Here is a 17,274-nt window from a genome sequence, read left to right on the forward strand (position 1 = left end):
AGGTGTTGAACCACTCCTCCATAAACTAATATGCCTGTTCAATGTGTGTAAACTGAGGTTTTAAAACTGGAGTGCTTTGTGTTTTATGTTGTAAATGTTTTAAACTTTGTGTGCTACCATTTTGGCCAGGTCTCTCTTGCTAAATAGATTATAATAAAGTGTAATCTTCCCAGCAGCTTGTTGTGAGATGTGGCAATGCTCTTTCACAGTTGCCTAGTGCCTACGTTTCAAGTCATTAGAACCCCCAGAACTAGAGTACTAGGCTGTAAAAGGCTTTAGAGACGATCAATACCCTCTGATCTACTACAAACAGCCTGGGGGGGACAAAATGTGCAGAAGTGGGAAGCTATGTATAACTGCTTGCATGAGAAGTTGATGCTTCCCTTTAGATGGGTTTGTTTTGTGAGAGCTGAAGGCAGATGATGTAGTGCAAGAGAAGAAGCTGCTATGTGAAAGATAAAGCACTTATCTAACGCTGCATTTGCAGGACAGAATGAAAATGATTAAGCAGGCTAGTTAGCCATTAAGCAAGTTGATAAAAAACATTGCTGAAAGGTCCATTAATTTCTTGGAGCGTAGACCATTAAAACAGCAGCTTTATTGGCCTTTAGCAAAGAGTATTCATTACTTTTTAATCTATAGCCTATGGATTCAGAGCTTTGTCAGCATTATGTTTAATTGCATTCTCATTGCACTTAATTGCATCTACACAAGGGCAGGGCATGAACCTACCCTGGAAGAAATCATTTGTCTGTCAAGCACAGTAAAAGCTGTTATGAATTAGTCGTCATGTCCTCTGGTAGCATGATGTGCTACCAGCGGAGCAACAAACAAAGCGTTGCAGAGCAGAAGTGTGTGTGAGCACGTGTGTGAAAATCCTTCCAAATGTGTTAGTATTAGCCACCAACACATGCAATGCACTCAATTACCCCCACCCAAGTGAATGGACATGGGTAGAATGAGAAGGCTGTGTGACACATATTGGGGACCTGAAGTCAGTGACAGCCTGGGGGAGTTGGGATGAGAGGAAGGAGAAGGAACACTGAACTTGATTTCTGCCTGGTTGGACTAAGCCTAGCTGACTAAGCCTAGCTGACAGATCTGACAGAGTTAGCCTCTCGCCATCCGCAGGAAAGAGACGGAAACAGGAAAGGAAAGTGCGTGACAAGGAGTGACCTGAGAGAAGCGATGTCATGTCCAAAAAAGGGAAATGTTTGGTAAACACACAAATGTGACGAAGATCTTAAACATATTTTATGTTAGTACTCTACCTCCTTTCATCCTGGTTCAATGACCAGTTATGCAATGCAGGTAAGTGTGTCAATAAAGTCCAGTTTATGAAATGTACAGTAATGAAAAGCAATTTGAACTCTTCTGTGGTTGGGGATGTAGTGAAAGGCAGGTTATTGTGTATGTTGTTCAAAATGGCAGGTGTGGTTTCTTGCTGACTCCATGTGAGACTTGATGTAGGCCTGGAACAAACCCCCTTCTTCAGAAAAGCTTTCAACAAGGTCTCAGGAAAGCGTGTGCTTTATTCTCAGGAAATCGTGTGTGTAATGCAGGTGTGGCTGTTCTGCTCCAAGCTGCTGCCTTCAGAGTCTCAGCCAAACCTTTTCCACAATTCATCATCATTAAGCTGCCCCTGATGAATGACTTAACGGTTACAGGAGTCCTCCAAAACATATGACCTTCTCTCTGATCACTGGGTAGAACTAATAAAGATACATAAAGAGGATGTATCCTATGTAATACTGTAATAAAAAATAAAAAAATGTCCAACATTCTTTCCTGGGGGAATTCTGACCTGCTGTATTCTTTGAAGGAGGCAGTTACACTAATTTGCTACTAATGCTTTGCCTGGGGTGTTCAATTAGGTATAGCCAGTCTGCAAACAGTCTCTGAAAAGGAGAAGTTCACAGTTTTAGCTTTGAACAAAGAGCTATATTACAGAAATGCAGAGAAAGTTGTCACTCAATAATTGAAAGGCTATATCAAATGAAAGTCGAGTTGAATCTTATTCCATACCCCACTGAGTTGCCATGCCATCCCGTCATAGCTACATGACTGCTACCTGCTCAGTCACAGGCAGGCCATGCAAATGAGTATGATGACTCACCACAGGGTTAGATAGCTGCAACAGCTGCTCTACGGGATCATTTTCATAATGACAGAGCACTTCAGCATGATGAGAAAACAAATGAGCGTGCCCTGGCATTAATGCGGATGTGGGGGTGGAGAGTAGCGTTTTGATCAGCAGCTCCACTGGTGGTGTGATCATGTAGACGTTATTTGCTTTAGTTTCTAATGCCCTGCATTGATGGGGACTGAAAAATGATCTAGACCCACGCGTTATGTACAGCTCTGAGCTCAGACTGTAATGGAAGTGGTAAAGGTGGTACAAGCAGATAAGGCTCTTATTTGTGGATGGCAACTTAAAACCACATTTGTAGTGGCACTGCCTGACATTGAAAACGTCTCGACAAGAGAGAGCTATGATGAAGAGTATTTAGTTGTCCTTACCTTTCCTTAAGGCAATGTTTCTGTTCCACTCTCCTCTATCAGGAGACTCAGAGAACTTAGTGCTGATGGCAAAATCTCTTTCTCGTTACCTCCCATAGTTAACAGCAAAGCTTTCTCACTATTCGAAAACTGCTGAGCTTTTAGTCAATCCTAATCGCATGCTTTAAAGAGGTTTATGAATGCCAGTCAACGAGGCAGGCAGAGGCACACACTCTGCGAATGTTCCCCCCCTCCCCACACAGCCAGGCCAGCAGAGAGCTGCAGCCGTTAGGAGCCAGGATGCAGAGATGGATTAGACTATGGAAAGGAGAGCTTGGGGGTGTGTGAGTGGACAACAAGATCCTGCTTTCCAACACCCACATAAAAACCACGTTGCAGACCCTCACCATAACACACCTGGTTAAACATTTCCCTTACATTTATACTGAACAGAAATATAAAAACGCAACATGCCACAATTGCAATTGGGGCGGCACAGACACGGTCTGTGGTTGTGAGACCGGTTGGACGTACTGACAAATTGTCAAAAATGACAGAGGCGGGAGAAAAATTTACATTATATTCTCTAGCAACAGCTGTGGTGGACATTCCTGCAGTCAGTATGCCAATTACACGCTCCCTCAAAACATCTGTGGTATTATGCTGTATGACAAAACTGCACATTTTGAGTGGTCTATTGTCCCCAGTACAAGGTGCACCTGTGTAATGATCATGCTGTTTAATCAGCTTCTTGATATGCCACACCTGTCAGGTGGATGGATTACCTTAGCAAAGGAGAAATGCTCACTAACAGGGATGTAAACAAATTTGTGCATAACATTTGAGAGAAATAAGCTTTTTGTACGTATGGAACATTTCTGGGATCTTTTATTTCAGCTCATGAAACATGGGAACAACACTTTACATGTTGCGTTTATATTTTAGTTCAGTATAATTTTTGTCAATAAGTGATAAGCAGTAATGGGCAATCAGTAGGGCTGGCCAGTATACGGCGGCAGGTAGCCTAGCGATTAGAGCGTTGGACTAGTAACCGAAAGGTTGCAAGATCGAATCCCCGAGCCGGCAATGTAAAAATCTGTCGTTCTGCCCCTGAACAAGGCAGTTAACCCACTGTTCCTAGGCTGTCATTGAAAATAAGAATTTGTTCTTAACTTGCCTGCCTAGTTAAATAGGTAAAATAAATAAAATACCGTATCTTACTATACACCGGTGTTGATGCATGGACCGGTTTAGGTTTTTAATTTACCCTCTATAACAGGGGTCTCTCTCTCCCTTTGTACTTACTCAACCACGAGACACTTCGTTCAGTCTGCATGGTCAATGCAGCACATGAAACAAATGTTGATGCGTTTTTAACTTTGCTTCTTAATATAAATCCACTTGTGATCTATAATTACACTATTAGTTTGTGTTTCTTACATCTGAAAACCTATAGTCTTTTCTTAGCAAGTTGGGGCTAAATCATGTTAGCAACTAATGTTAATCACTAGTTAGCTAATACAGTTACTGAGTCAGAGCAAACATAACTAGCTATAGAGCCTAATACCAGTGACTGTGTAGACCTAAATCAGCATGTTGTTTGTGCAACAGTATCTTCTAAATCAAAGCTGAATATGCAAAGCATGAATATGTTAGCTACATGTAGTAGCTAAGATAAAACATTTAACGTAGCCAAAGATTATAGGGTCCCCTAGGAAACACACTAGTTCATACCCTGTCACAATAACTCCTCCCTGGCATTTTCATTCGTTGTCATGTCAAACACTGTATTCAAAGTGGACACTAATATATTCTAACTATCCAATTAGAATAATAATTATATTTCCTTGACTCCAACAGTTGACACAACTGTTTTACTAAAATCGCATTTGGTTAAAAATATGGCACTGTGGAAATTATCTCAAATGAGTGCACGAAATACATAAATTATTAATGCTGAAAATGATTTGTTTCAATTTTAGTTGAACAGTATAATACAGTCAATGTAGAAAGACCCATTTAAATCGCTTAGAATGTATACTGAACAAAAATATAAACAAAACATGAAACAATTTCAAAGATTTTACTGAGTTACAGTTCATATAAGGAAAGCAGTCAATTGAAATAAAATCATAAGGACCTCAATCTATGGATTTCACATGACTGTGCAGGGGTGCAACCATGGGTGGGCATCGGCCTACCCACTTGGCAGTCAGGCCCACCCAATCAGAATGTGTTTTTCCCACAAAACGGCTTTAGTACAGTAACAAATAATCCTCAGATGACCCCGCAGGTGAAGAAGCCGGATGTGGAGGTCCTGGGTTGGCGTGGTTACACGCGGTCTGCGGTTGTGAGGCCGGTTTGACAGGGATGGGAAAAAAATTGTGCACACAATTTTTGAGAAATACGTTTTTGGTGCTTATGGAAAATGAGAATTTTTATTTCAGCTGATGAAATATGGGACCAACACTTTACCTGTTGCGTTTCTATTTTTGATCAGTGTATGTGTTGCCACCCTGGGGTTACAACTACTCAAAGTAAATTTAGAACTGTTATTATTGAAAAACATAAAATACCATCAGAAATGTTTATTAATACTGTGATATGATATTTTGGCCATATCCCCCAGCCCTAGCAGTCACTACAATCATGGGACTTTTATTCATTATTTTATTCTGTTACAGCATTCAACCAAAATAATTGGAAACATGTATTTTTTAATAAATTGAACAGACCTCCAAAAGCACTAATGTCTCCACTACCACCCACTCACCCTAAATGATTCAACGAACAAAAATCCCCATTAAATTAAACATTCATCCCTACACTGAGACTTACAGGCCAAATGTGGTAGATCATATGTTAGACCAAGATGTCATTTTAATCTGGAGAACAACGTGGAAAACAAACAAAGAGGGGAACTGAATCACTGTGTCTTGCACAATTCCCAGAGAGAAACAAAGCAGCCTTTCTAATAACAACCATACCTGTCTGAGCAGCATAAACTACGCAGACAGAGAGCAAGCGAGCAATGTTCCTCGTGTTCTCCAGTCACTGAATATCGCCTGCCGTCTCTGCTGATTTGCTACACCTCCTGACACAATCTGCATCAAAACTTGCAGCGCCTTTTTCTTTTGTCCACATATCTTAGCTCAAAGGATGGCTTAACAAAGCCAGCTTCGAGCCACTATCCATCAACGATGACACACAAACGCAGGCACACAGCTCCAACTCATTTGTGCAGTGCTACGGCCTTGCTGCCCTTTAATAACTAAGCCTATATTCAGTGTAGAATGAGTTCAGACCATCTCCTTGCACAACAGAAAATGCTGTGGAACTAGGCCTATAGTACTTTCTAAAGAACATGAACTATAGTTGCTCAAAAGTACTACTGAAAACCTTTTTCTGGATAAAACAATGGGAAAAGGTTGACATGTACAAGTTGCAACAACAGGACACATGGGCTTCTGGGAGAGAGCAACAACAGAATAATAAAACAGCTCAATCTGGCATTCACTAAGAGGGCTCACCATATATAGATAGCTGAGCATCTCTCTCTGAGATGGGGACAATAAAGAGGGATGAGGAAGATCTCTGCTTTTCCTGCTGCCCTGTATCTGGCTCCCTCCCAGGCTTTACTGCTTCATAAGTACACCTCTGCTTTCTCTCCCCAGCTCTCCACATGAGACCAACTGAAAGGAAGTCTGGAGAAAGCAGAGGAACAATGGCTGATCTCACCAGGACCTCTCATAAGAGTTCAAGGCCAATGACTGACAGTCAAGTCCCTGCTGTTGGGCAAGAAGAGGAATGTCCAGCTCTGATCATTAAAGAAGTCCTGTTAGGGACAACACACCATCTTGATACAGTGTCTATGAAGGAGACTTTGACAGCCAGGCAGGCATCAATAGGGATTAGGCTAGACGTTTACCATAATGCCTTGGGCTCAGCTGGGACTGGCAGAGGGTGAAAGGTAGGAAATGCACTGCAAATCTAAAATGCTTTAGAGGACAGCAGTTGAGGACTGGACTAACTAGCACCCTGTCTGATAGATAGCTGGTTCCTCTCAGCTGAACAGAGGACAGTCAGGAGGGCTCTGATGGCCTGGAGACTACAGTACGGAGCTCTCTGTATATGAGCTATGTTATCCTCCAGAGTTCCTGTGAACTGAAACCCGCAGTCATAACAAACAGAGGCAGCAGGCGACACAGAGAGCGGGATGTGGTTCCACTGCGTACGCAGGCAGGCAGGAAATGAAGCATTGAGGGGTATCTATCACCAGGAAGCAGCTGGTATCCTCCAGGTGTGTGGATGGTGGTCCTTGTGTGGGGACCAGGCTCTGCCACTTGTATCTACAGTATACTGAACAAAAATATAAAACGCAACATGTAAAGTGTTGGTCCCATGTTTTATGAGCTGAATTAAAAAGATCCCCGAAATTTTCCATACGCACAAAAAGCTTATTTCTCTCTTATGTGCACAAATTTGTTTTACATCCCTCTTGGTGAGCATCTTTCCTTTGCGAAAATAATCCATCCACCTCACAGGTGTGACATCAAGGAGATGTTGAAACAGCATGATCATTACACAGGTGCACCTTGTGCTGGGGACAATAAAAGCCGCTAAAATGTGCAGTTGTGTCACACAACATAGTGCCACAGATGTCTCAAGTTGAAGGAGCGTGCAAGTGGCATGGTGACTACAGGAATGTCCACCAGAGCTGTTGCCAGAGAATGGAACGTTAATTTCTCTACCATAATCTACCTCCGTTGTTTTAAAGAATTTAGCAGAAGGTCCAACCAGCCTCCCAACCGCAGACCACATGTATGGCGTGGTGTGGGCGAGCGGTTTGCTGATGTCAATATTGTGAACAGAGTGCCCCATGGAGGTGGTGGGGTTATGTATTGGCAGGCGTAAGCTCAGACAATTGCATTTTATCGATAGCAATTTCAATGCACAGAGATGGCGCGACAAGATCCTGAGGCCCATTGTGAGGCCCATTTTTTATATATTTTCTTGAATGCATCTGTGACCAGATGCATATCTGTATTCCCAGTCATGTGAAATCCATAGATTACGGCTTAAAGAATTTATTTAAATTGACTGATTTCCATACAAGAACCGTAAGTCAGTAAAATCTTAAAAATTGTTGTGTTTATATTTTTGTTCAGTACACACACACACACACACACACACACGTCAAAAGTTTGGACACACCTACTCATTCAAGGGTTTTTCCCCTTTATTTTTACTATTTTCTACTTTGTAGAATAATAGTGAAGACATCAAAACTATGAAATAACATATGGAATCATGTAGTAACCAAAAAAGTGTTACATGTATTTTATTTTTTAGATTCTTCAAAGTAGCCACCCTTTGCCTTGATGACAGCTTTGCACACTCTTGGCATTCTCTCAACCAGCTTCATTAGGTAGTCACCTGGAATGCATTTCAATTAACATGTGTGCTTTGTTAAAAGTTAATTTGTGGAATTTCTTTCCTTCTTAATGCATTTGAGCCAATCACTTGTGTTGTGACAAGGTAGGGGTGGTATACAGAAGATAAACCTAGTCCATATTATGTCAGGAACACCTCAAATAAGCAAAGAGAAATGACAGTCCATCATTACTTTAAGATAAGAAGGTCAATCAATCTGGAAAATATGTGCAGTCGCAAAAACCATCAAGCACTATGATGAAACTTGCTCTCATGAGGAACGCCACAGAAAAGGAAGACCCAGAGTTACCACTGATGCAAATGATAAGTTCATAAGAGTTAACTACACCTCAGATTGCAGCCCAAATAAATGATTCACAGAGTTCAAGTAACAGACACATGTCAACATCAACTGTTCAGAGGAGACTGTGTGAATCAGGCCTTCATGGTCGAATTGCTGCAAAGAAACCACTACTAAAGGACACCAATAAGAAGAAGAGACATCCTTGGGTTAAGAAACACGATCAATAGACAGACTGGTGGAAATCTGTCCTTTGGTCTGATGAGTTAATTTTAGATTTTTGGTTCCAACCGCCATGTCTTTGTGAGACGCAGAGTAGGTGAAAGGATGATCTCCACATGTGTGGTTCCCACCGTGAAGCATAGAGGAGGTGGTGTGATGGTGTTTTGCTGATGACACTGTCTGTGATTTATTTAGAATTCAAGGCACACTTAACCAGCATGGATACTGCAGCGATACACCATCCCATCTGGTTTCCCCTTAGTGGGACTATCATTTGTTTTTCAACAGGAAAATTACCAACACACCTCCAGTGGGAGGAGGAAGACAAGGAAGACATGGTAGTCAAAGGAATGGCAGGGGACAAGCACCTCTTCTGAGAGATGGTCGTGGGCCTCATTCGAGAGGTGTGGGGGAACGTGTTAGAGGACAGGGACCAAGACAGCGGCAGCAACAGCAAAGAGTGTCCAATGAAATCTGAGCAATAGTTGTAGACCATGTAGTAAATCATGGCATAATAGTGACTGAGGCAGCTACAATGATTCAACAAATCCTCAGAAGATCAACCGTGGCCTCAATCATCAGAAGTTTTCGCAATGAGAACCAGTAAGTCTTCAGCATGCACTAAACATTAGGCTACTCTCAATTGTCAAATGACTACTGCATGCCAGTGTGTACCACAGAGTAGGTGATGTGACTAAATGTATTCTTACTGTAATTGTCCCTGCAGAATTGAGACTAGGCCAAATAGGGGATAGCAGAGGTAACCAAATGTAGTAACCAAATAAGTGTTAAAACAAATCAAAATATATTATATTTGAGATTCTTCAAAGTAGCCACCCTTTGCCTTGATGACAGCTTTGCACACTCTTGGCATTCTCTCAACCAGCTTCATTAGGTAGTCACCTGGAATGAATTTAAATTAACTGGTGTGCCATGTTAACAGTTAATTTGTGAAATGTATTTCCTTAATGGGTTTGAGCCAATCAGTTGTGTTGTGACAAGGCAGGGGTGGTATACAGAAGATAGCCCTATTTGGTAAAAGACCAAGTCCATATTATGGTAACAACAGCTCAAATAAGCAAAGAGAAACAACAGTCCATCATTACTTTAAGACATGTTGGGCAGTCAATCCAGAAACATTTCAAGAATTTTGAAAGTTTCTTCAAGCGCAGTCACAAAAACCATCAAGCACTACGATGAAATTGGCTCTCATGAGGACCGCCACAGGAAAGGAAGACCCAGAGTTACCTCTGCTGAAGAGGATAAGTTCATCAGAAATTGCAGGCCAAATAAATGCTCCACAGAGTTCAAGTAAAAAAAGAAAAGGAGAGCCGCACACTCTAGGAGCTCCGATGCAATTAATAACCAACGTTTCAACAGACACGCTGTCTTCATCAGGGTATAATGATAAACACTGCGGGTAACTAGTTTATATAGTGTCAAAGGACACAAACAGGTGTCTGTAATCATGGCCAGGTGTGGTCTGACATCATTGGTTAATTGTTAGATATAAAAATAACATACATAAAATATGGATAACATACAATTTGGCTACATAGGCCCACAAACATTTATAATGAATAGCAACATTTTATATCTAAGAATTAACCAATGATGTCAGACCACACCTGGCCATGATTACTGACACCTGTTTGTGTCCTTTGACACTATATAAACTAGTTACCCGCAGTGTTTATCATTATACCCTGATGAAGACAGCGTGTCTGTTGAAACGTTGGTTATTAGGTTATTAAATTATTGCATCTGAGCTCCTACAGTGTGCGGCTCTCCTTTTCGTTTTCAAGTGTTCTACTCTGCTAGCCAGCAGCTCGCCTAAACAGGTGTACTTTTCTTTTGCCTCCAGAGTTCAAGTAACAGACATCTCAACATCAACTGATGTTGAGGACTGCATGAATCAGGCCTTCATGGTCAAATTACTGCAAAGACACCACTACTAAAGGACACCAATAATAAGAGATTTGCTTGGGCCAAGAAACACAAGCAATGGACATTAGACTGCTGGAAATCTGTCCTTTGGTCTGATGAGATTTTTGGATCCAACTGCTGCATCTTTGTGAGAAGCAAAGTAGGTGAACAGATGATCCCTGCATGTGTGGTTCCCACCGTGAAGCATGGTAGAGGTGGTGTGATGGTGTGGGGGTGCTTTGCTGGTGACACTGTCAGCGATTTATTTAGAATTCAAAGCACACTTAATCAGCATGGCTAAAACAGCATTCTGCAGCAATACACCATTCCATCTGGTTTGGGCTAAGTGGGACTATCATTTGTTTTTTGTTTTTCAACAGGACCATGACCCAACACACCTCCAGGCTGTGTAAGGGCTATTTGACCAAGGAGAGTGATGGAGTGCTGCATCAGATGACCTGGCCTTCACAATCACCCGACCTCAACCCAGTTGAGATGGTTTGGGATTAGTTGGACCGCAGAGTGAAGGAAAAGCTGCCAACAAGTACTCAGTATATATGGGAACTCCTTCAATAGTATTGGAAAAGCATTCCAGGTGAAGCTGGTTGAGAAAATGCCAAGAGTGTGCAAAGCTGTCATTAATGCAAAAAGTTTGGCTACTTTGAAGAATCTAAAATATATTTTGATTTGTTCAACATTTTTTGGTTACTACATGATTCCATGTGTTATTTCATAGTTGTGATGTCCTCACTATTATTCTGCAATGTAGAAAATAGTTAAAATAAAGAAAAACCCTTTAATGAGTAGGTGTCCCCAAACTTTTGACTGGTACTGTATATCCAGACAGCACTCCACTGACCAGAATAGAACTCGTAGGCTATTGGGTCGGTTGCACTGTTTTTTTTTTCTGTGATGAAAGCTCTCAACCAGGCTTTTTCTTGGGTTATGACAGCAGCTCTGACAGTGACAGCACTGAGGTGAGTTTACATTGCCAAGCCTCACTGAAAGGTTGGTGGAAGACAAGAGGTCAATGTCTCTCACATAATGCAGAGAGCTAATGCAATGGAACTGGCAGCAGGTCAGGATTGCAGAAATTACAACACACAAAAAAGTTGTTTAGAAGACTGTGACAAGTAGGCTACATGTAGCAACAACAACAAACATTGGTATGACATACAGTGTATTCAGACCCCATCCCTTTTCCCACATTTTGTTACGTTACAGCCTTATTCTAAAATGAATTAAATACATGTTCTCTCAATCTACACACAATACCCCATAATGACGACAAAACAAAAACAGGTTTGGACATTTTTGCATATTCATAAAAAATTAAAAACATAAATACCTTATTTACATTAGTATTCAGACCCTTTGCTATGAGACTCAAAATTGAGATCAGGTGCATCCCGTTTCCATTGATCATCCTTGAGATGTTTCTACAACTTGGAGTCCACCTGTGGTAAAATCAATTGATCGAACATAATTTGGAAAGGCACACCTGTCTATATAAGGTCCCACAGTTGACAGTGCATGTCAGAACATAAACCAAGCCATGAGGTTGAAGGAATTGTCCGTAGAGCTCCGAGACAGGATTGTGTCGAGGCACAGATTTGGGGAAGGGTACCAAAAAATGTCTGCAGCATTGAAGGTACCAAGAAGCATTGAAGGTCCCCAATAACACAGTGGCCTCCTTCATTCTTAAAATGGAAGAAGTTTGGAACCACCACCACTCTTCCTAGAGCTGGCCGCCCAGCCAAACTGAGCTATCGGGGGAGAAGGCCCTTGGTCAGGGAGGTGACCAATAATCTGATGGTCACTCTGACAGAGCTCCAGAGTTCCTCTGTGGAGATGGGAGAACCTTCCAGAAGGACAACCATCTCTGGTTGCACTCCACTAATCAGGCCTTCATGGTAGAGTGGCCAGACGGAAGCCACTCCACAGTAAAAGGCACAGGACAGCCCGCTTGGAGTTTGCCAAAAGGCAGCTGAAAGACTCTCAGACCATGAGAAACAAGATTCGCTTGGCCTGAATGCCAAGCGTCACGTCTAGAGGAAACCTGGCACCATCCCTACGGTGCAGCATGATGGTGGCAGTATCATGCTGTGGGGATGTTTTTCAGCAGCAGGGACTGGGAGACTAGTCAGGATTGAGGGAAAGATGAATAGAGCAAAGAACAGAGAGATCCTTGATGAAAACCTGCTCCAGAGCACACAGGACCTCAGACTGGGGCGAAGGTTCACCTTCCAACAGGACAACGGCCCTAAGCAACACAGCAAGACAACGCAGGAGTGGCTTTGGGACAAGTCTGGATGTCTTTGAGTTGCCCAGCCAGAGCCCAGACTTGAACCCGATCTAACATCTCTGGAGACCTGAAAATAGCTGTGCAGGGACGCTCCCCATCCAACCTGACAGAGCTTGAGATGATCTGCAGAGAAGAATGGGAGAAACTCCCCACATAGAGGTGTGCCATGTGTCATACCCAAGAAGACTCTAGGCTGTAATAGCTGAAAGGTTCTTCAAAGTATTGAGTAAAGGGTCTGAATACTTATGTAAATGTGAAATCATTCCTAAAAACCTGTTTTTGCTTTGTCATTATGGGGCATTGTGTATAGATTGAGGACCAAAAAATATATATATATATTAAATCCACTTTAGAATAAGTTTGTAATGTAACAAAATGTGGAAAAGGTCAAGGGGTCAGAATACACCCAGGGCTTGATCATGCATACGGAACACAGTGAGAAAGGCTGCCAGTCTGATTGAGCAACAACATCCAAGGTAGGCGTTAGAACCAGACTTATCTTCCTAAGCACCACAGGAGGTTGGGTGGAACCTTAATTGTGGTGGACGGGCTCATATTAATGGCTGGAACGAAATACATGGAATGGTATTGAACTCATCAAACATGGTTTCCATGTGTCTGATACCATTCCAATCACTCCATTCCAGCCATTACTATGAGCCGTCCTCCCCTCAGCAGCCTCTTGTGCTAAGCACTGTCTGGCTCCTGGACCACAATGAGTGATTAATCAGGACAAGCAGGGAAAAGAGTGACTGACTGGTCCAGAACAGTGCTGCTGAGACATCCCTCATGCTAATAGCACTCAGTGTCTAAATATATGCTCTCCCCTTTGTACTCCATGGGACCTGGCAGTCACTCAGGGCCAATTTACAACCTCCTGAACATGGATGAGAGGGACACAGGTTGTCATGCTGCTGAGATAAACCAGGCAGCAGGCACTGTTATAAAACCAGGGACAGAGTGTGAGAGGAGAAGTGGTGTCTGTGGGTATAACAGCCTGCTGCTCAGGTTTTACAGGCTCCACATTTCACCACATTAAATATAGTAATAAACAACATGTCACAAAGAGCTCGTCTGAGAACTGGAGACGTTTTAGAAGAAGAGGGTAAACCAGTCCGGCAGGGGAAATCTAGAACAAGAGAGGAAGCAATGGCGAAAGAGCGAGAGAGAAAAAAAAAAGATCAAATGGTCGAGACAAAGATGCACGCCTACATCAGAAACCTCCGTTGTTTAGCATCTCTTAGCTGGTAAGTGTGATCAGTAACAACGAGAGAGAGAGAGGTTGTATATAACAAATATTTTAACGAAACTGAAATTAATTTATTTGGAAGGATGACCTCCTCACGTTTATTCAGTCTACATGAATGGACATGTATCGTATGATAGATTCATTCAAACAGACCCTGTGATGACAGAAACTAGAACAGCCACACCTTTTCAAAGGAAACCAGACAGGTGTTACCATGATGAGTAACTCAGGAGACAAAAGGACATCAAGTGGGCTGTCCCTGTCAGTAAGAATGATGCATGAGAGTTAAGACAAGAAGCTATGCTATCTACTCCATATTAATTGCTGAGAGACTTCCAGAAATAGGTCAGACTAAACATTAAAGCTGAGCTAACAGAATTACAAGGCTTATTACAACTCTGCCAACTCCTACTCAATGTGACAGCACAAGGTGAAAGAGCACCTTGAGGAAGAGTGAGGGAGCCCATCTCATCCACATACAGGCTACCACTGGCTAATTAACAGTGACAGGTTGGACCATAAACCCTGGCTCTTTGTTAGCTACAGCCCCAATGCCCTGTTCATAGGCAATGTGGGCCAAAGGATGGCAAAACATAGGGAAAAACCTTTAGCTACTTACTCAAAAGTGAAGAAGAGTCCACTTGTGATGAGAATGAGGACTAGGGTGAGGTAGAAAACCCCTGTCTGTCTGGCCATCATGATCCTACCATTGCAGTAAAATTTATTCCGCCCCGGGAAGGCTTGCCACTTCCTCTTTTTGGGGGTCCTCTTCTTGTATGGAGTTTCCATCGGGGTTGAGCTGCGAGTGCTGATCTGGCTGTATTCGCACTCTCGCATAGGCTCAGCCACCCCGAGTTGCAGCATCAATGGTCACTCAGTGAGATCCCCTCCACAGTTGAAGCAGTCCAGGACCAGGAGCACCGCTGAAATGAAAGCAACAGAACTGTGATGTTATTTTACTGGAAAAATAGTGGTCTGATTATAGCCTGGTCCCAGATCTGTGTGTGGAGTATACAGTCAACTCCTATGTTGTCATGCCAGACAGACAATTAATAGTTGTTGGCAAAACAATATAAACAGATCTGGGATCAGTCTGATTATAGGATCACATTCAATGTTTTGCAGATGATGTTTTAAGGAGCCAGTATAGGGTTAGCTTGCTACCATTTTAGAGTTCATGTTTTAACAGCTAGCTATGGTTTTATTCGTTTATGGGCTATGGTGAGTGTATGTAGCTAGTAATGACGAGCACACAAACGTTTCCAGCATGACATCCAGACCTACTTGGCTATCCATCTTACTAGGCTACATAACTAACTAGCTAAGTAACGTTAGTTAGCTACCAGTGACAGCTTCTCACATGCTTGAAACTTTTCACTAGCTAGCAACTAACACGGTTGCAATTAATGGTTTAATCAAATATACTTAGCTAATAAGTCTTGGCCCTAGCTAGCTAACTGAACTAGCTAACTACCTACCTACCATGATCAAATAAACAAACGTTAACTAGCTAACGCTAGTTAGGTAATGTTATCTGAAATCACCCAGCAACATGACTTTACTATTGACTAGGTATAGACAGCTAACGTCAGCTAGCTAGCAAAAAGAAAATGCAGCCAAGTAACTAGATCTAGTTAGCTAGGCTAACGTTAGCTCGAGAGCAAACTTCTGAGTGTTCTGTCGTTTCCTGTGAGCCAACACCCGTTTTCATTCACCAAGCATTACGGGCACATCCCGAACAGCATAGCATCACAGAAACCCTACAGTTTTGACATTCCTCTGGACAGCTCACCAAAGAAAGTCGACACTGCTGGTACGCCACTTTTATCTGGTCTCCTTATCCGTGTTTGTTGCAAACTGCAGTCGAAAGCAATATCATAATTTCTCTCGGAATTACAAAAGGCTGGTATGAAAATATCAAACACTTCAATCATGGAAAGTCAGAGGATAGTCTGGGTAGGTCCCACGCCACACCATTTCAAACTCAACCACAGTAGAAAGACAGCGCGAGTGATTTTCAGACAAGTTTGCGTGTGATACGAAAAATCAGAACGCCGCTTGCAGGTCCAATTTCCATCTACAGTTGCTACATCTGGGGATAGTCACACAATTATGTCACGTACTCGTTCGCTTGCGTAGTGAAAAGTTGCACCATTCCCAGCAAGGCTGCTGAAACATCGGGATATCCCACTGTGTTTGTTCGGAAAGCATTCACACTGTTGTCTCCATCACGTTGCGCTGTTCATTGCAACTAACAAACAACAACATACCGAGCACACATCCCGCCCTCCTCGAAACACATTCTTCTTCGTGTGAATTTCTGGCAGACCAGACGTTGTGTTTGAGTATTGCTGCCTTTCGGAGGTCGGAGTGCATATTGCACATTTATCACAAAAAAGGGAAAGGGGAAGATTATAAATTGCACCACCATCTAACCCTGCAACTGTCTATCCCCAAAACCCACCACCCATCCCACGACTTTGGCCCTAAACGATCCTACACCAGGCCATCAGCCTGGGAGGATGAAACCCCTTCTCTCAAAACTCCCTGTAGATCTTCTGCACTAAAATCTCTCAGACCCAAATATTTCTCTGCTGCTGCAACTACCACACCTATCTTCTGTGATGTCCACTCCATCCGTGCAGTTCAGTTAATCACCATGGCTATAATAAAGCACTGCTCTGTTTTCTTGACATAGCTATCAACAAAACAAGTCCTACAGGCTCTAGTTGTGTTGCACCGGTACTACTGCCCTGTCATATGGTCAAGTGCCACAAAGAGGGACATACAGTACCAGTCAAAAGTTTGGACACACCTACTCACACCTACTCTTTATTTTTACTACGTTCTACATTGTAGAATAATTGTGAACCAAAAAGTGTTAAACAAATCAAAATATATTTTAGATTCTTCAAAGTAGCCAACCTTTGACTTGATGACAGCTTTGCACACTCTTGGCATTCTCTCAACCAGCATCATGAGGAATGCTTTTTCAACAGTCTTGAAGGAGTTCCCATATATGCCGAGCACTTGTTGGCAGCTTTTCCTTCACTCTGCGGTCCAACTCATCCCAAACCATCTCAAATGGGTTGAGGTCGGGTGATTGTGGAGGCCAGGTCATCTGATGCAGCACTCCATCACTCTCCTTCTTGATCAAATAACCCTTACACAGCATGGAGGTGTGTTTTGGGTCATTGTCCTGTTGAAAAACAAATGATAGTCCCACTAAGCGCAAACCAGATAGGACGGCGTATTGCTGCAGAATGCTGTGTTAGTCATGCTGGTTAAGTGTGTCTTGGATTCTAAATAAATCACAGATAGGGGTAAAAAATAATTGTA

General features: G+C 42.5%; 1 protein-coding gene across 5 annotated transcripts in view; it reads right to left on the reverse strand.

Moving 5' to 3' along the window:
• The window catches only part of LOC106574720 (palmitoyltransferase ZDHHC14), a 99,228-nt gene extending 82,971 nt beyond the window's left edge, over positions 1-16,257 (reverse strand). For 2 of the 5 annotated variants that reach the window (XM_045714980.1, XM_014150856.2), the window contains exons 1-2: positions 15,728-16,199; positions 14,555-14,858 (exon numbers count right to left, since the gene is read on the reverse strand). In XM_045714980.1, coding sequence (XP_045570936.1) covers positions 14,555-14,799 — 245 coding nt within the window. In that variant the 5' untranslated portion in view covers positions 14,800-14,858; positions 15,728-16,199. Of the gene's footprint in view, positions 1-14,554; positions 14,859-15,417; positions 15,437-15,727 lie in introns of those variants that run through there. The other 3 variants (XM_014150770.2, XM_014150931.2, XM_014151006.2) reach the window with 3 other exon arrangements.
• Positions 16,258-17,274: the final 1,017 nt, after the last annotated feature.

Source organism: Salmo salar, chromosome ssa01 (genome assembly GCF_905237065.1).
Source record: "Salmo salar chromosome ssa01, Ssal_v3.1, whole genome shotgun sequence".
In the NCBI taxonomy this organism is placed as follows: Eukaryota; Metazoa; Chordata; class Actinopteri; order Salmoniformes; family Salmonidae; genus Salmo; species Salmo salar.